This window comes from Pterocles gutturalis, unplaced genomic scaffold, assembly GCF_000699245.1.
Source record: "Pterocles gutturalis isolate BGI_N339 unplaced genomic scaffold, ASM69924v1 scaffold15244, whole genome shotgun sequence".
Classification (NCBI taxonomy): domain Eukaryota; kingdom Metazoa; phylum Chordata; class Aves; order Pterocliformes; family Pteroclidae; genus Pterocles; species Pterocles gutturalis.
Genome location: NW_010128453.1, coordinates 35,145 through 54,708, shown reverse-complemented (window position 1 = coordinate 54,708; position 19,564 = coordinate 35,145). Strand labels below are relative to the sequence as shown.

At 40.7% G+C, this 19,564-nt stretch overlaps 1 protein-coding gene across 1 annotated transcript; it reads left to right on the top strand.

Annotated features, from left to right (window-relative positions):
* The first annotated feature begins 4,826 nt into the window (after window positions 1-4,826).
* On the top strand, window positions 4,827-15,865 carry GAS2L3 (growth arrest-specific 2 like 3). The gene is made up of 8 exons (XM_010079634.1): window positions 4,827-4,844; window positions 5,795-5,963; window positions 6,370-6,488; window positions 7,661-7,802; window positions 11,559-11,622; window positions 12,275-12,413; window positions 13,679-13,786; window positions 14,495-15,865. Exons 1-8 carry the CDS (start codon window positions 4,827-4,829, stop codon window positions 15,863-15,865), a joined length of 2,130 nt encoding a protein of 709 aa, XP_010077936.1.
* The last annotated feature ends 3,699 nt before the right edge of the window (window positions 15,866-19,564 follow it).

Genomic DNA, 19,564 nt, shown 5'->3' with positions numbered 1-19,564 from the left:
TCGGTTGTGCCTGCCTGTAGGGGAGCACCGAAAACATGTTGAGCATCTGACGAGGAGCCCCGTGCAGCGGGGACAGACCCCGGTATTGGGCTGAGCCGGTTACCGGGATGGGCTCGGTCACCATTCTGGGGGCAGCAGCTCCCGTCCGGCCGGGTTCGCCTCACTGGTGTGGATGATGGAAGTGAAGTGCCGCGAAACCTACCCTGGGGAAGGGAGAGGGGAGAGTTTTTGCATAACACCCTTCAAACCAGTCTCTCCTGTGCCTTATGCAAGCGTTTGAGGATGCGGTGCTGTTCTAGTAGGATATTTGCCCCAGTGCTCTTGGCTAAAATACTCATTCATATTGCTTAGTAAGCTGAAAAATGTCTGGCTCCTTTCTTTGCCCAAAAGCTGGCTGTGTTCCAGGGATGCTGTGTGTTACCTTCGGTGTAGTATCAGATCAAGACATGGGAAAAAGTACATGTATACCTTTAGGACCTATAAGGCATAGCTGGCCTATGCGTTTGGAATTCTAAATGTACTGGGTGGATCTTTCATAAGAAGACATAGTTTTATATTTAAGTCACAATAAATTCTTCTTGACTATGGCCAGCCGGCAGCCTGGGCATCAAGCGGTGCTCCCCTCAGTGCAGCTTTGCTGGAAGAAGTGTGAGGTGGAAATGGGAGGGAGAGAAGAGTTTGTGAACGTGAGCGTGTCTCATGTTAACTAACCTCTCCCCAAACTGGATGCTCCTGTGGTAAAGGAGCTGTCTGCAGGTCTCCTGCTGAGATGCCAGCTATTAAGATGAAGTGCTCCTCCCTGATTTCAACTGGGTTTCTCTGCCCTGACAGGTGAATCTAGGGCCTTTGCTGCCCTTTGTACGGGGAGAGAGAGCTCGCTGCCTTGTGCTGTGGGCGCTGTCACTGAGAGGTGCGGACAGGCAGTCCCCGAGGAGAGCAGTCAGCATGCCTTAATGTAAGGAGTTGGTTGCCACCTTAAAGCCCTTCACCTTGGACTGACTAGTCTGGTTCTTTTTCTTTAGTGCCTCTGAGGTCTCCCCAGGGAAGCAGAGCTCCTGCTGACTCAGTAATGCAAAAAAAGGGCTCTATAATTGCTGTAGTGGCAGAGAGTAGCGCTCTGCTCCAGGGGTGTCTCTTGTTGTGCCTACCTCTTTTCTTCTGCATGTGCACCAAAAAGAATCTTGGCTATCCTGTAGTAGGTTTCAACAGATACTGACTTGACAGCTTCTTTCATTTCAGAGTGTTCAAAAACATGGGTTTCAGCAGGTACTGTCAAGACTAGTCTACAGTTTCCAGCTGCTCTAGGTTAGTCTGTTGTGACTGCCTTTGGATGTTGATGGAATAGAAGATGATGTGTGATATCTCTTAAATATAGGGTGAAGATGTAAAAGAGTTTCTACCCAAGGCTTTTTAATGAGTCTGTGAATCCCCTTAGGTTCCACTTAAGCTAGGGCTGTGGTTGCTTCATCTACGTTTTGGGTATCTGTGGAGTTGTGGATTATTTTTTTGTTTGTTTCTTTGTAAGCCGTGCAGTTGAGTAAAGTGGGACTTGGACTCCATTCATCTTGTGCTACAAGAATGGCTTGTAATTAGTGTAGCATGTCTTGCTGGTTGGGCTCTAGTAAATGATCTCTAAAACCTGGTACAAGTGATACTAAGCAAGCTATCTTGTGTAGCATCTGTGAGTATGTGTTTATCACTGAAGTATTTGTGTAAAGTGCTTTAGTATTTGCTGACTTTTCTGTTTCTCAGATTGCCTGGGGGCAAAGTGATGGGCATCTCTGTAGAGCAGAAGCAGACTGCAGTCTTGCAAGGCTGTCCTGTGCAGGTCATGTACCCCCTTTCCTGAGAAATGCCTGTCCTTATGCCATGTGTTGGAAGATGGGTACCTTTTGTCTCACCTCTCTTTCCTAATGTTGATCCATCACTTTAGTCCTTTATTGGAGGTTTGGCAGCTGGCCAGCCTCAGGCAGGTCCTGCCTTCACCAATATATCATTTGGGGCTGACAGCCTGTCTCGCAGTAAATCAGTGTTGCTGTATTGATCCAGTCATAAGGTGCTACTAGGCAGCCTTTCTCCTCTCCTCCCAACTCACGGAGCAGAAGCTCCAGCTGAAATAAGGTGTTTTCTGGGAGTGGTGCTGGGGGTCAGGGACCTCAGCATTTGCTGAGCTTGGAGCTGGCTGGTTGCCCGCCCTGGTTGGGAAGCACTTGCAAATTTCTCCTGCTTCCCCTGTTTTAAGGGGTGAAGCAGGTAGCCCTCCAAGGGACCTCAGGGATGTCTGCTGGCCTGGAGATGGGAATGGCATGGCCTGAGGCTATGCGTGGGGCATGACACAGTACATTTTCTTTCTGGGGTCTTTTCTTTCACACCTTTGAGCCCTGAACACCGAATGCCTGTTGAATGAAGGTGAGTTGATAAAACTGGCATGTGTAGAAACTGATATGGTTCCAGCTGGAGCTGCCTGAATTCAATATCAAATACTTGTTTCCTTCATTACATGCAGCTTTTTGATGCAGGGAACCCAACTGGTTTTAGAAGTCGGATTTGGTTATGACGCTACCTGGTACTGCAGTGTTCGCCTCACCGCTGCACCTCCTTCACCTTTACCTGCTGGCTACTTGAAGGTGGCAGGCTTCTGGGTCTTCTCATCCCACACGTCTCCCTGTAAGTGATGAGGCTATGTTTATCTTTCTTCCCTGCGATCTGACAGCTGGACTGTTTGGGTTCTGAAAATGTCTAGTTGTTACTATCTTAATTTTCCAACTCAAAATTTGTGCAGGGTAGTCTGTATCATCAGAGGGTTTTTTGTTAACCGTTATTTAGATGCCCTGATAATAAGTGAAACCATTTGACTTTCTAGAGAGCCCTTTAGCATATGGGCTTAGAAAACAACTCATTTTAGAAGAGCACGCCCTTGAAGTTCAAGTGCCACAATTTTCCTCAATCTCTTCTTTTTTTTTTCTTTTTTATTTCCAGACTACTTTTTGTTAAGTGTGTCACAAAACTGCAGATGCTGGGCATTCTTGTGATAGCTGTTGTGTGAATATTTTGCTTTGTTCGTGTTTTGAGTGCTCACTGTGAATTAGGCTGCCTTTTGTTTTCCCTTGGCAGTTAGTATGCTAGAGCTCTTGTTAGCCTATATGGAGCTCCTTATTTTAATGAGACCAACTTCTCTACTGGCTGTTCTGCTGTTGCTTTATTTATTTTTTTAATCAATGAAGCCTCTTACTGCAACTGTCTTGGGACAATAGCTTTCTTATGCTAAAGGAAAATGTATTCCCTTGGACAAAGCTGTGGGAAGCATAACATGCTCATTAGTAATGCTTGGTATATACACTGCCCTTCCCTTGTTCATTCATAGAAGGAAAAATGACAACAAGGGAAGAATGTCTCTTTTTTTTTTTTTTTTTTTTTCCTTTTTTCCTTTCTTCCCTAGAAATAAAAGGAGGGGGAAAGATATCAAGTGTCTCTGATAAAGTTGGAGAAGTTCTAGCAGTCCTGATACAAGGAAGCGGCTTCAGCCCAACAACAAACTGGTTGCTTGGTTGCCTGTTGTAGAGGTGAGTTGTTTGAAATGCCTGACGTGTGGTCCTGTGTAGTGTGGGAGGGAAAAACGAGGAGGAAACAGCAGCGTTCTGCTTTCTGGGTAAGAGGAAGGGGGAGAATTTTTACAAGCCTTGGGACTTCTGTGATGGGCTATTTGGCATTTTGCCAAAGGAAGGCCAGGTCGTGCAACAGATGGAAGAAAGAAGAATGCCATCTATGTGTAAAGCTTAAAGATCTGGGATGAGAGAAGGAAGTTATTTATTTTTAAAGGGAAACAGATGAGTTAAAACTGTCTGGCAATGTTTGTAATCTGGTTTCCAGCTTAGTCAGCCAGATGAAGCTTTATTGCAACTATTAAGTAACGGAACAAGGAAGTTGTTTTTGACTGGCTTCAAGACACAGATAGGTACATTTTAAGGTTGTAATGCCCTCCACTACCACTGTAGAGAATTACGCTGAGGAAATTCCTTCTGGTACATGTGTTTGCAGCTAATGTGATAATACTGCGCATTTCTAGACCTGAAGCCTACACGGAGAGACTTACAGATTCCCAGCCCAGTGTAGAGTTTGTGCTGGATTTTCCCCTGATTTAAAGGATTGCTGGAAAATACTGTGGTGGCTTCGGGACAGAAAGCATTGACCATACTGCCTCTAAAACTTTCCTTAAGGATTGTTTTGCCAGGGGATTGTCCTGATAGTAATAGTTTGCAGCATTCTGTTGAAAACTTGGGCATGTGCAAACAGCCTGGAAGTCCAAGTCAAAATCCCAATAGAAATTAATAAAAATATTGATTTCTCTTATGTGTCTATGCAAGAAGAAATCTCATTCTTTAAAATTATTTTTTTGCTTTAAGGTTTTCATAATCTTTGAAGTATTTAGTGATACAAGATGCACTTGTGATAGCTTATAAAGAGTGAATGCCAACATTGTTAAATCCAAGAACAGTTTGAAGTATTAATATTTCTCTTTGGCAAAGTAAATGCCTTATAGCTTGTTAAAATCATGCAAACCTTTGAGTATTATTTATGCATAGGAAGTTAGTTGCTACTTTGTGCTGTAATAACTGCTGCTTTATTTAAGGGCAGAGAACTGAAGTTGAATGAACACTGGATCAAAACCTTAGCTGCTAAGATACTTCCCTCTTTCCTCCTTCCATTCCTGATTAGACTCGCTCTTATTTGCCAAAACGGCACTGTTGCTTTTTTCTTGGGATTTTAATGAAAGCTGGAGGGACTGTATTAAAGAATTCTCTTCTCTTTCCTCAGGGGGAGAAATCATGCAGAATGCGGTTCAGGTAAATGTCTTTTGTAGTGTTTGAATTCTGTATAATACCTTTTTTTAAAAAAAAAAAAAATGCAAAAATCTACCCTGAAGCAAATGAAATGCTAGAATCCCCATAGTTATTCCTAGTTAAAAAAAAAAAAAAAAGTAGTAATTTTCCCATTTTACAAATGGATCAGTATGACAAGGTTGATAGCCCAGTGTTCTATCAGAGAGGTGATACTTTCTCTTCCTAAGCACTGTTACCTAAGAAGGTTTTTTGAAGTCAAAGGCGGAGATGATTAAGAGGTTTTTAAAAACTCAATGTTCTAGTTAATTACTTAAATATAAATAAATGTATTTTATAAACACACAGACTTCCTGAACTGAAGGAAAGTGGTTAAGAATACCAGAAAGACTCTTTCTTTTTGGGGAATTTTGCACAAGGAATTTCAGTGTGGTCCTTTTCTTGAAATGTAAAGGTACTTCTCAGTTTGAAAGTATGCAATCCTTAAGAGTAATGCTAAGGACTGATGTTTAAGAAGTGCGTATGTTCTTGCATGGGAATATGTTTCCTCTTTTAACACCATTGTTTTAATGATTTAACCATAAAATGCCTCTGAAATGTTTGATCAGATGAAATCTGTAGTTTATCATATACTGATTTCTAACTTAAAATGTGCTGGGGGGCGGGACCCCAAATTTAATACATATTTTCTTTATTTAATATCCAGGAAAATATGTCATTTTAAACCCAAAGAAGTCAAGTGAATGAATGCAGTGGTGCTTTTGATGCAGGAGTTACTAATGAGACCTACACCATTCGTGATTACTGCTGTGTTGGTTTGTTGTATCTGTCTGAAGGGGAATGAGCACTTACTCTTTGAATAATAGATCTTTAGCATAATTCCGAGCTACAAGTTTCCAATATCTGACTGCAAAAACTAGAGCTTGCCATCTTCAGCTTTCTGAAATCTTCTGCAGGTGTGGTTTGGAGATGACCTTCCCTTAAGTCCCCGAAGTCCTCTGACTCCCAGACATGGGCCAGGTTTGGCAGACGTGTGCCTGTACGACCAGTGGATATCTGTGCGCCATGAAGCAACTTTGGTGCCTATGCAAGAAGATCTGTCAATCTGGCTGTCTGGCTTGCTGGGTGAGGTTAAAAATAAAATGCCCTCTAATACATTTCAAAGCACTTTCCAGTATTCTGGTCAACGCTAACACTTAATATCTATAGCACTATTAAGGTCTGGTATATTTTAGCCTGAATGGCTGGGAGAATTGCATTAAAATTCATGCTTCAGTTTCCAATTTTATTAGCTGCCACCTCTTAGAGGTAGGATGATTAATCATTCCAATTTATGTTTCTGAATCCTGTTGGTCTAATTAAAATTAGTCTATCCAATAATTAAAAATTAAGTGGATATTTGATTTTAGTTTACTAATATATTTCTGCTTATTCTGAGTGCTTAAAATGGGAATGTGGTGTGAGTTGCCTGTATGTTCATATGAAACTTCTTTGCCTTCTGTGGAGTAACTCTAAAATTGAACTTTTTTAGGAATAGAAGTCACAGCAGAACAACTGCTAGAAGAACTTGATAATGGAGTGTTACTCTGCCAATTGGTTGGTGTTCTTCAAAACACAATTAAAAAAAGTTGTAGCTCAAATAATTTAAGGGTGAGTCATATTATGATTTGTTTTTTATGCATATATAAACTTTAATTATAAGAAGTGGTAAAAGGAAAGCAGGTGAGTGAGGCTTCCCAAAGTGGTGTTAAGTGTGCTGTGTATCCAGAGACCGATTAATGATAGCATGGCTATAGATGGATAAACAGGCCTTATGCAACAAATTACTTATTCACTTTGTTAATCAAATCCTAAGGTCCTTACTAGGCTTTTAGGTTGATTTCAGTAGAAGTTTTGCCAGAGGGAGATTTAGTCAGAGTCTGGTGTTCAATTGTTCCGTTGATAACATTGGTGTGGGTTGGTAACAAGATATCCACTGATAACTCAGTGGTATGTTTTATGCCAGAAACTGGTGGCTAAACTCTAGTAGCCATGAAAATATCCATATTGAAATATGGATATGAGGTGAGCTTCAGTGTTTTTCTTAGGAACCAAGGCTGAGTTGAAACATGAATCTCAAGCAACTTCCAGTCTGTGTTTGTACAATGAAAAATAGTGATGTGTCCCTTTGGAGTATAAAACCATGTAATGCTGGTGCAGGCAGCATATGTTCAATGTACTGGTACCCAGTATAGCTGCAGCAATGCTTGGATTTGTCAAATAGTAGATCACCAACTAATGTGCTCCGATTGGTAGTGTTTCCCTTGGGGGCAGGAGGAACTGTTTCACCATATCCAGACCATTTTTTTTTTTGTGTGTGTTTACCTTTTAGATTTAAATAATGGATATTTACCAGTAAGTAATAAAATTACTAATATTAGAATTATTATTAACTGGAGGAGGGACAAGACAGCAGTCTTAGGAGGCCAAACGGTATTTGTACAAGAGCCACAAGCATGCTGCAAATCCTTAGGGTTTTTTTAAGGAGGACAAGATGCCTCCCTGTTACCCCAGCATCTGTGGAAATGGGGAAGCAACTGTATGGACAGTCCTGGGAGAGGTTGCAGAGCTAAGGATTGTTCACTTGGTGGCTGTTCACAAAGATAATGTGGAATGCCTTCTACATTAGCGTAGTTTTTTTCATAGCATACATAGTGGGTTGAACACAAAATAGTTACTAACCACTGCTTCTGTACTCTGAATGTAGGGTTTATTTTGCTTTGCGAATTCCTGTTGGCCATGCTGATGTGCACAATGTACTTTTTGTTTTCTTCCCTTGCCAGAATTTTCCTATGAGAAAAGTTCCATGTAAGAAGGATGCTCCATCAGGATCTTTTTTTGCCAGAGATAATACAGCCAACTTTCTTAACTGGTGTAGGGCCATTGGAGTTGATGAGACTTATCTCTTTGAATCTGAAGGCTTAGGTAAATCTATCTTTTTGTAAGACTTACTTTGATCTGTATGTGGATAACTACCTGGTCAGGGACATCTCTTGTGTCACAAGGCAGGGCCATGTCTTGTGAAGCCTTTGTCAAAACTACACCTGTCTGGTGCAAGTTACTAATGCTTTTATTTATTTTAAGGAGGTGTTAATGTAAAAGCCTTGAAAAATCTGTTCAGTTACTGCTCTAACTTGCATGATGTTTTTCCAACCTTCTAAAAGTTGCCGTGTGGGAGCAAGGGGGGAGACAGCTGTGCAGCAAACTCACGTGTTTTCCTTCAGTAAAAAGGCCCACTGAGAAGGCAGAAAAAGTGGTTTTGCTTTCCCTGTGCAGGAATACCACAGGGCCGTGGAGTCAACTGACAAGAAGATCCTTTATTTGGTATTAGAGCTCATTCTTGTTGCAGAAAGCCATCAGAATAATGCATTCATGACTACTAAATTTGGCAACTACACCAGGGTGTTGTGCCTGAAGTGGCAACAGTCTGTTGTTAATTAATATTTACTTCAGGTCCTACTTGATGTGACTGTAAACCATTTGTATTTTCCCATTAAATATGATAGTTGTAAAAATAAATATTGCCGACTGTGTGTGTGCTTGCCCCAGTGCACAGTCTGTCCCTTACAACAAACAGCTCCTAGACTGATACTTCCAGATGGAATAAAATATTTTTGACTGCTGATTAAGAGGAACTGTGCTTTCATCGCATGGTAGATAATGGCATGCTCTTCTACCAGCTATTATGTCAGTAAAAATTAATTAATACAAGCCTTTCTGTGGCAAGCCAAATACTGTTATTTTGGTTTTGTTATTTTTTTTTTTTTTTTAAAAAGGCAAAATATTTTCCTGTCAGCAGAATAGCAAAAAATTGCAAAGTTTTCAGTAAACAAATGAATTTGTCACAGTATTTACTAGAAGTCTTTATGCTATTTAATGCTCTTTAAAAGGGAGGCACTGTTTTCATTAACTGCTTTTCTTTCAAGCGCTCCTCCCTGCTAGTTGGACTGCCCATGCCTTCTCTACTGGATAAGTCGTTTTTTAAAATAGTTGAGAAAGCATCCTCATTTGCATCTGTCTCATTCTGATTTAACTAATGACTGTGTCTTTTTTCAGTGCCTTGAAATACAGATGAGTAGGAGAACTGAGCTATAAGAAAATCAGTTTTAATATTTTTTTCAGTTCAACTTGTTTGAATTACATTGCTTAAACATCTTAGTTCCTGTAAGTGGATGGGTAACTAGAACCTGTTTAGCCTCCCTGAGATAAGCAGACAGGATTTCCTAATGCTGTGGCTTTCACTCATAGCCAAGAAGTGTTTTGATGTCTGATTGCAACTCTTGACACAACCTTGCTTTATAGCATAAATATCTTCTGTGAGCCTTTTTGGCAGTCAAAATGAGCAGACTTGCAGCCTCCTTGATGAAACATTCTTTCTACTGATGTTCTCCATCAAACTTTCAAGCCATTCTTTATGAATGAAATAGGGGAAAGACAATCTGACTACTGTCTTTTTCCCATCAGATACATACAGCAACACCTCCTGAAAAGTGTGGCTGTGAAGGAAATAATTAAATTAAGTGGCTCCTGAGACAGCTGAAAAGGAGAGTAGGCATCGTGGGATGCCCTTTGACATCAAGCCAAAACAAATGTCTTGATCTGTGCTAGGGGTATATTTGGATTTTTCTCTTCTGCATTCAGGCAAATTACACCATTTCTGCTGCAGCTGACAAAAACACGGGAGGGGGTGGGGGAAGAGATTAAATGACCTCTAGTTTCAGATTACGGCCGTGTCAACATTCTATTCTAGATTTACCCTTCATAATCAGGTCTTTTTAAAAGTAGACTTACAAACTGGAGTGAATGATGTAAACAACAGCATCTGACTTCATACTCGGCTTATACTCTGGGAAACACTTCAGGCTTGTTTCAAGCAAAGTAATTTTAAATATCAAATTGAGCATCAGAAAGCTGTTAGATTTCATCTGTAAATACAGAGCTGGCTCATTAGGCTTCTCTTCAGAATGAATTTCCATTTTCTACTGAATATTTTACTGCATGGTATGAAGAAAGTCTGATTTGTTCATATAAATGTTACATCATATGAAAATTGTATCTACAGCTTTTCCCTTTTCCCATTTCTTTCTTGGGAGCGGGGGTAGAGAGAACGGTACTGTGTGTGTGGATTGAGAGGAGCTGAATGACCTTTCTCCCAGCCTTTGGTTTCTGAGTTACTAGGCAGTATTCCTAGTTGGCCGAGAAAGCACAGGGATGGTTTGTTTTCTAAATCATTCATACAACTGTTCTTAGAACATGTTGAAAGCATCTCAACTTTGAGGGTTGTATGGGGACAGAGGAGGAAGTTGTTACTTGTGTGTGAGATTTTAAACTTTTTTCCTTCTCTTTTCATGGCCTTGTTTCTTTTTCCTTTTTCTTGCACACCTAAAGATGGAAGTTTCAAGAAAACAGAACAGACATTGTTTTCCTTCTGCCTCTTCTATTCTTCAGTGCAGCAGTAGAAATAATTGGAAGTTTTAATTTCAAAGTTGTGAGGAAAACCCAGAAGACCTGCCATGGTTACCTTTGCACCATTTGGCTGTCACTCCACTCTTCCATCTCATTTTTCAGCTCTCCTGAACATGATTTAGTGTGCCTACATGGTTGAGTGCATGTAGCTGTTAGAGCTGCTTTGAATTGAGGGGTGCAGACCAGCCCCTGTGCCCAGCACTAGTTGGGTTATTGTGGGCACAGTCTTCGAGAAGCAAAGCCTAGTGCAAAACTCTGTGCTACTAACATATCTAAAATAGTGTTGCTTCTTTTCTGTGATCACAGCCAGTATCTGATGTTTGAATCTGAGTGTTTGTCTCTTAAACCGATGGCATTCTCACCTCCTTCTTATGCTCAGGAATTTTGACTGTCCTTTCCAGAAACATCCTCACAAAGATACCAAATTCTGAAGAAAACCTCTGGGTGGATGGGGCTGGAGGTGGGGGCTGATAAGGAGGGGTGAAATGAGGGCATAGCATGGGTTAGGAGAGCTGCCACTGGCAAAGTGGCATCTTCTAGTGGAACTGGGTTAATCTGCCACATGGATGGACCCTGAAGGCACCGAAACTTTTAAAGTGATAAGAAAAAAAGATCTGTTGCTTACTGAAATGGTAACAGTCACCCGGATTATGCTTTCGCAACCAAGGCTTTAAACCACTGAGGCTGACTGGCTGCACAGCCATCCACTTGTCAGCTAGGTCCCTTGCAGTGTGTTCTCCTACATTTATTCACCTTTAGAGTGTGTGTGCCTATCTGCATCTGTATGCACAAGCATGAACAGATGGAGTATATTTTCCTGTTTGAAATTCTTGAATGCTTTTCATCTTTAAGACTGCAATAATGTATTTTGGGATAGGGAAGGAAAAGGTCTCGGATCTCTTTCTTTGCAGTTCACATCAAGAAGGAACAACATAAAACCAAATAAAGCGTATTTCTCTTAGGAGGTAGAGACGAGTTTGAGTTCAGGAGCGACAGGGTGGATTTAAACACTTTATGGATAGAAAATTAGAGTTGGAAAGCATAGAGTGCTTTATCCATGATAATGTAGCTTGCCTCTGGGTAGAATGATGACAAAGTTACAGTCTTGCAAGACATTCCTTGTCTTCCATTCTCTGTACTTGATTGCACAGGCCTCTCCACAGTAAATATGAGCTGTAACTCATATTATTTTCCTTTTATTCTCTTCCCTTTTAGTTTTGCACAAGGATCCAAGACAAGTGTATCTTTGTCTGTTGGAAATTGGGCGCATTGTATCCAGGTATGCAATCTGCACCTGCTCCTAATGAGAAAATGAAGAACACATTCTATTAATTAAAAGCTAAGACAAAATTACAGCAGTCTGCAGTCATAAGTGCAATGCAGTTGATGGTAATTCCACACAGAAAGTAATGAGTAGCTTTTCTAAGACCATTGTGCAATATGAGTATTTTCTCAATTCTACGCTGCTTTTTATAGCTGTATGCTTAAATGCTACATTCACCTTATAGATATGTGTACATCTTGGAAGAACTCACTGAACATTAAACACAGTTTTAAGGTCTTTATTCTTAAGCTTTTTGGCAGGTATCTCTTCATCATGCTCTGAATTTAGACTTTTAATTTATTTGTAGTGCAGAGCTAGAAGCTTTAAGGTAGTTTATCTAAATTGGATGTGACCTAAATTGTATAGTTTTGACAGTATTTTTACTACCTTCCCTGGTAGCTCCAAGACCACCTTGGGGCGGGGGGGGGCTTCTACTAGAAACTCATAGCTGCTCCTTCTCTTTGGATCATCAAGGTGGATCATCTGATGGATTTAGTGCTGTTCCCTGTCAGACAAGCTAGTCAGAATTTTGCATGGTTGTTATTATCAGTTTCTTTTTGTTTTCTTTAGTAAATTATCAATTAAACTCTCTACTTTTGTATTTGAGGTATGGCGTGGAACCTCCCGTACTAGTAAAACTAGAGAAGGAAATTGAGCTAGAAGAAACACTGCTGATGACCTCTGGACCACCGTCACCTATTAGCACACCAAAGTCATGTTGTCACCAGGGGGAGCTACATGAGGCAGTAAGTACTACTAATTCATTGTTATATGGGCTTTAAATTGAACTCTAAGTTTAGTACTTGTATGATCTGGCTCAGTAAGCATAGGCTGGTTTTCATCTTATATTTGTGAGCCTCCTTAAATAGAAAACAGAAGGGTATGCACCTCTTTTGAACAACTTTATTCTTTTTTTAATGTAAGCTGGCCTATATGTTTTGGAGTTAATGCTTCAGTGCTTATAACTTGCCTTGATTTCTCCACCACCACCACCCTTTTATTGCTTCTTTGAATACAAGAAATACTCTCATTCAATTTTTCTGGTGTGTCAATATTCTATGACTGTAATGTATGCTTCTCTTCAATCTGATGTTTTCATAAAATTTCATCAAATGTTAAAGTAGGCACTGATGAAATTTTTTCAAAAGACTTTAAATAAAACCTCTGTAGCTGCACCAATTGGAAATGAATATGTATGCAGAAAAGGAAATGATTTGTACATCTTGTGAATTGGTCTAAAATAAATGATGAACAACTTCCCTATTTTGCTTAAAAATGCATGTTGAGAGTTTAAAATTCGTTTATTTTAAAGGTCCTCTGTGTTGTAGTGTAAAACTTCTGCTTCCTTGGAACATCAGCCACCAGATCCTTGCACTCTCTGAAAACTCCCACTGTTGTTCCTGCTTGGCAATAGGCTTGACATTCCAATTTGTTAACTTTCCAAGTGGCTGTTAAGAGGCACATCGTGTCTAGCCCTGGACTTATTTGGGGACTACCTTTCTCCTTTTTTCAGTGGTTTCCTTCTTGGGTGTCACATAGAAGGTCAACTTTAAAAAGCTTTCCAAAAATTTAGGGAGAACGCTGGGTCAGGTGTAGCAGTGGATTTGGTCACAGGAGAGACCCAGGCCCTCCTTTCAATTTCTAGAGACCGTAACTGTGCCTTTACAAGGTCAGGGTTGGAATTTGATGCTATTATGCATAGTGTTATTGTCAAATCTTAAAAATGAAAGTAGAAATAACTTAAGATTGAAGAAATAGTGAAAATTGGATTGGAACAACGAAAAATGTTTGTCTGTACCTACAGTTTGTTCATTCTTTTAATCTTTTGTTCTACATTTTGAAGCTCTATGTAGCTGAGATTTTCTTGTGAGGGAATAGAATTCTAGTGTTTTCATAGATTATGGGATAAAGATATCAGTATCTTTTCTTGTATTTATTAACTATCTCAATAAACTGTTAAACACATGCTTCTGTCAAAATACTAACAAATGCTTTCAATTTTAATAACTAGGTTAAACATATAGCAGAAGATCCTCCCTGCAGTTGTTCTCATCGGTTTTCAATTGAATACTTATCGGAGGGACGTTATAGACTGGGAGATAAAATACTCTTCATACGAGTAAGTAGTTTCTCAGAATTCCAATTTATATTCATAATGAGGAGACAAATGCTTTTAAGTGGAACACCTCATTTTTATGGTGGTGTTTCAGAATTACATAATGAATTAGGTTGGCATACCACATCATCCAACCCCCTATTCAAAGTAGGTGTAACTACTTAGATCTTACAACCATTAATTTTATAACCACACTAAACTAAGTAAGTTAATGCTTTTTTGTGGTGTTTGTAAAATTTCAGTTAAAACTTGCAATATAAATAAAGGATTATGCTGTAGCATATCCTGAGAACGTTGCTTGTTCAAAATCTGGACACGTGGGGTTTATAATTTGCAGGATAGCTGAATGCTCATTTCACCAGGCATAATAGTTTGTGTTATGAGAACATCCATAACTTGAACAAAACCTCTATCCAAAACTGTATACTAAATAAGGATGCTGACAGAATGGTTAAAATGTCTTTTGTATATATGCTTTCATTATTTCATGACACATAATGACTGTCTCTGCAGGAGAAGAATTGGGAAGTATAAAGCTTATTTACCTTATAATTTCTCTTTTTTTTTTAAATGTTTCCCTCTAAGAAAGGAGGTCCTATTTTTAGTCAATTTCAATAGATGCTAATGTAAGATGATGACATAATGCTGCATAAAACAAGATAGAAATTTCTCTTGTTCTTCTGCCCCCACCCCTTCTTCATCTGTTCCCAGATGCTACATGGCAAGCATGTGATGGTACGTGTTGGTGGAGGCTGGGACACTCTTCAAGGTTTTCTGCTTAAGTATGATCCATGCCGAGTGCTTCAGTTTGCAACTCTGGAACAAAAAATCCTGGCCTTTCAGAAAGGGGTCACCACTGACACTGTCCCCAACTCATCAGCTAGAGTTCAGGAGCCTCCTGTTATGAATCCCATGTCAGCTGTCAATATGTTTCAAAAGCAGCCATCAAAACCCTCTACTCCTGTTTCAGTTCCTGAGGCCAGTGCCAAGAAGGCTTTATCTAAACGTCCTCAGTCCCCTGCCCTGGCATCACTGAAAGTGCCGGTGTCCCCATCCTCCACAGGCAGGTCACTGGCGGTCAGGCCCAAATTACAGTGGTCTTCAGCGACAGGCGTGCAGTCTCCTTTCAAACCATTAGCCAGCACCTCGAAGAAACTGGAGTCTCCTGCACACAACTCACCAGCTTCTGCTCCTTCGCAGCCTGTAAGCAAAATCTGTTCATCTGCAGGAACAAGAACAGCTCTTGTTCACTCCGAAACACTGCGCAAACGTATTCGGTCCCCTGATGCTCCCAAAGTGAAATTTGCCCTGTCTCAGAGCTCACCAGCACTGCATCCTGCCCTCTCGTCCTCTAAGAAACAGCCGTCTCACTTGCCTGGGACAGCTGAAAAGATGGCTTCAAAACAGAAGCATGTCCCTGCTAAGTCTGTCACTAAAACCAAAGCAAATTCAGTTGCTCCAAGGGCTGCTCGGCTGCCTGTTACAAATCTGCGTGCTGTTGCCAAATTTGCACATTCTCAGCAGCTCCTTGCAAAACCTCCTTCTGAAAATGCTCTTCAGACCTCAGGAACTGGGTCTCAGCATCCTCAGAAAGCTCCACAAACAGCTTCTGATCTGGCAAGAAACCTGAAAAGTGCTTCAGTCCTAAAACACTCAGCTTCTGCACCTTCCCTTACAGTTAGCAAAACATCAAAGTCACCACCTACGCTGGTATCTACAAGCAAAAACCTATCAGCAGCTGTCAGTAAGCAGCCAAACGTCAGTAAACCCTCTCAGGTTGGACCCACTTCATCCAAACCTCCTGAGCGCACTCCCTTATCAGTTGTCAGGCTTCCTCAAACTTCAGCCAAAGCAGCAGTGACCAAAAAGCCAGCGCAGCCTTCCACAAAAGCTCAGCCTTCAACCAAAAACCTGCAAGCCAATGAAAGCTTGGCCCCTGCAGCCAAGAAGCATCTCCCTAAGGGAAAATCAGCAACAGTGTGTAACAAAGGAGCGCCTGGTGTATCAAAAGGTCCTATTATGAAGAGCAGGCAAGATGATCACTATTTTGTTATGACAGGGAGTAAAAAACCCAGAAAGTAAACTTATTTGTTGCTTTCCATGGGAGTCTTAATTTTGGTCAAATGGGCTTCTTGTATCTGCTACACTGAGGATAAGGAAAAAAGTCAAATAACACTACACTTACCATGAAATGCTAAGTATAACTTACATTTTGATGTGTAACTTACAGTAAGAACTGTATTTATTTTGCGGTTTGGAAACTTCCGTTTGGATATATTTAGAAGTAAGCTTGCTTGCTGTGTAGCGCCATGGAATAGGGAATATCCCTGTTTGCTGCTAGCCTGACCTGCTGCGGGGAAGGCGGGAGAGAGGAAAGGGGAGCTAGGGCTGATGCTTTTGCTGCTGTTCATTTCCAAGGGAGCAAAGCCTGCCCAAGAAATATCTACTCAGGGCAGAGCCTGAGCAATTCTGGTGCTTCTGGCACATCTGCATCAAGGTCCACGGCAAGCGATAGAGCTGTGCACAAGCTGTAAAATTTGTAATACCTCAAAAAAACTTGTTTTTTTTTAGTTCACCCGTGTCCCAGAACCCAAATTTGGGTCACCCGCAAGTATTAGAAAGAGAAATAAATCTCTAGTCACATTTAGATTTGACAGCTGCCATTATTCGTGCCTCCCATAAGCCTTAAAGTGGCTTCAGCTCACTTGGAAGTGGAGCCTTCTTGGTTTGTGTTAAGCTGGACATGGAAAATCATGGTCTTGGTTGCTCGCTTTTGTGCCTTAGCCTCTCAAATTCATGACAGATTTTTTCAGTGAGCAATGCTATTTTTAAAACCCTGGGCAGATAACCTTGCTTAGTTCATTTTCAAAACTGACTATAAGTGAGCCCAGTCTTTCACAGAAAGCTCTTGCTGCATGGAGAGAAGCACCTGAGTTGCTGGGAGGACATTTTGGTCTGGGATAGAGCCCCAAAGCAGCTCCTGCTCCAGTGACGCAGAGCAGCGAGTACTGACCTGCACTGGCAGAGCCTTGCTGCTCTGCAGCAGTGGCCTTTACCTGTAAAACTGAATTGCTAAATACTTCTCTCAGTGCTACAGGTTTATTTTTGTGGGCAGTTCTAGTCTGCAGTGGCCTTTTTTGTTTTATCTATGGACACCTTCTTACTGGCTCTCCTGTATTACTTTCTGGAGGTGAGGAATAGTTTTCCCGAAGAGGTAGTGAAGAACTGCATTTGCCTTTAAACATCTGAAAGTGCCAGAAAGCTATGCACTGTTTACGCTGTGAACTCCTGAAGGCTTTCAGTGGGTTAAACATCTGTGGTCAACACCTTTACCCTTAACAGAAGTGAGTTTCATGGTAGAGTAATAAAAACTACTGTCTGTGGGAGTAGTGTTGTTTGGGATATTTTCTACAAACACTGAGGAGCTCTAAAAGTCTGTGAAGAGACACTGCTGAATTCTACAGACCATCACTGCTCTCTGTTCCCACGATATTTACTTATGGGCAGGAGAAGAGATGCATGGAAACTGCAGTTTCTGATGTTATATCTTTAATACTTTCTTTCCCCCCTGGAACTAGAGTAAGCAAGCATCATTAACTAATCATGAGTTCTCATGCGTAGTGGCAAAGTCATTGAGTTGCCCTTCTGAGCACCTTGTTAGTGTTTTTATTTATGATTCTATTTATGCATATCTACTGTACAATACTGCTTACAACCTGCTGGGAGTAAACAGTAAATAACAATATCCAAACTGCAGGAGGAAAACAGATGCGTTCCTGTGTGATCTGATCTAGGTGTCCTGCTCCAGCAGGGGGATTGGACTAGATGATCTTTCGAGGTCCCTTCCAATCTTTAACATTCTGTGATTCTGTGAGATCAGTTTTAATAATGTGGACGCAAGTCCCACAAGCTCACATACAAAGTTGGAAGTTTGGGGAAGGCCTTAGGCTTACTTGTTTTATAAATACACTGGTCAAAGCCACTACTGCAAATTTTAAGACTATATTGACTGTAGTGGGCTGCTTTCAGGTTTGATAAATTTGGCACACAGTTTCATATGATGAAAGCATTTTACAGTAGACAACTTGCCTTTGATTTTGGGCTTCCTAATAGTGTGCAATGATGTGATATATCTCACACAGATTAATAGCTGAATACTTGGGGTTTCTTTCTGTACGGCGTCTGGCTGAGATGGAGTTACCTTTCTTCATAGCAGCCCATTTGGTGCTGTGTTTTAGATTTGTGACTAAAACAGTGTTGATAATACACCAATGTTTTGGCTGTTGCTGAACAGTCCTTGGATAAGGTCAAGGCTTTCTATTTTCCCTCATCTGCCCCCATAGCAGGTAGGCTGGGGGTGGGCAAGAGACTGGGAGGGACATGGCCAGGACAGCCTACCCAAACTGGCCAAAGGGCTATTCCATATCATATATCATCACCCTCAGCATGAAAAATGGGGTAGAGGAAAAAGGGGGGAAGGGGGGGCCTTGGCTTCCAAGATGGCTGCTGTTTGCAGACTGGCTGGGCATCAGTCTGCTTGTGGGAGGTAGTGAGTGATTGCCTTTGCATCACTTGGTGGTTTGGTTGGTTTTTTTGCCCTCTTTCCTTCGCTTATTAAACTGTCTTTATCTCAATCCAGGAGTTTTTGCTTTTGCTGCTCTTCTCTCCCCTGTCCTGCTGGAGTTGGAGGGGAGGGAGAGTGAGTGAGCAGCTGTGTGGGTGCTTTGGCTGCTGCCTGGGGTCAACCCCCAACACCTTTTGAACAATTTACAAGACTTTTAGTAGTAAGTTAAACACTGAGACTCTTGTATCTCAGTGTAAAGTTATCTCAACATCTACCTTTCTGAACTATAACTTCAGAGAAAATGAAGCAGGTGACTTCATCTTTGTGATCCATTATCTCATGTCATAGACTGAATTTTATGGTTCAAAATGAAATAAATGTAAGTTTTTACAGCTGAAATCCTAATCAGCTAATCTAAAGATGGTTCACCTGTTAAATGTGAGGTTTGATTTTATTACAAAAAATAGAATATTTGAGCATGGTCCAATGCCTGTGAATATTGCAGTCTCCAACTTCATAGTCATATTCTAACTATGGGTGTCATGTAACATGAGGTGAGCCAAGAATAAGACCTAACGAAGTACCTCTTAATGGAAATACATACTCTTTTTGCAATGTTTGCATTGCCAAATAGCAAGTCTAATCTGCAACTTGTATTACTTTTTGTGAGGGAAAGATAACTTGGAGCAAAAATCTGACTGAATTCTCCATGTGTTATCCATGTCCTTCTGTATAACTTTAAATAAACATATACTGCACCTTTTTTACATGCACACATTTTTTTTTTTCTACTGTAATCTTTATGTAGAGGGGGAAAGAGGATGTATTTTGGAAGGCTTATGTTTTCACTCTACCGCCACATAAATAGTAGCTTCCATCTCAGGCTATTATAAAGACATAAATAGCTGCTTCTAATCCATTGCTTTGTTTGGAGTTCAAGACCCCTTTACTCTGATCCTGGTTTCAGTACAACTAATTGAGTAGAAGGGGGTTCTACTCTTTCCTAGCTGACAATGTGCCTGAGTAGTTTCAGATATACCTCTGAGAGTTTTATTCTTTGCAGCTCTACTTGAATTGTAAAGCACTTGTATGCCAGTATTTTCCATGCTTACATCTTGTCAACAAACTTTAGAACCATCTCTGCATCTGTTGCCATGAATAACAGAAACTTAATTGGGTTTATTGAGAGGAAAATTGGGTCTTCTTACTGGAGTAAT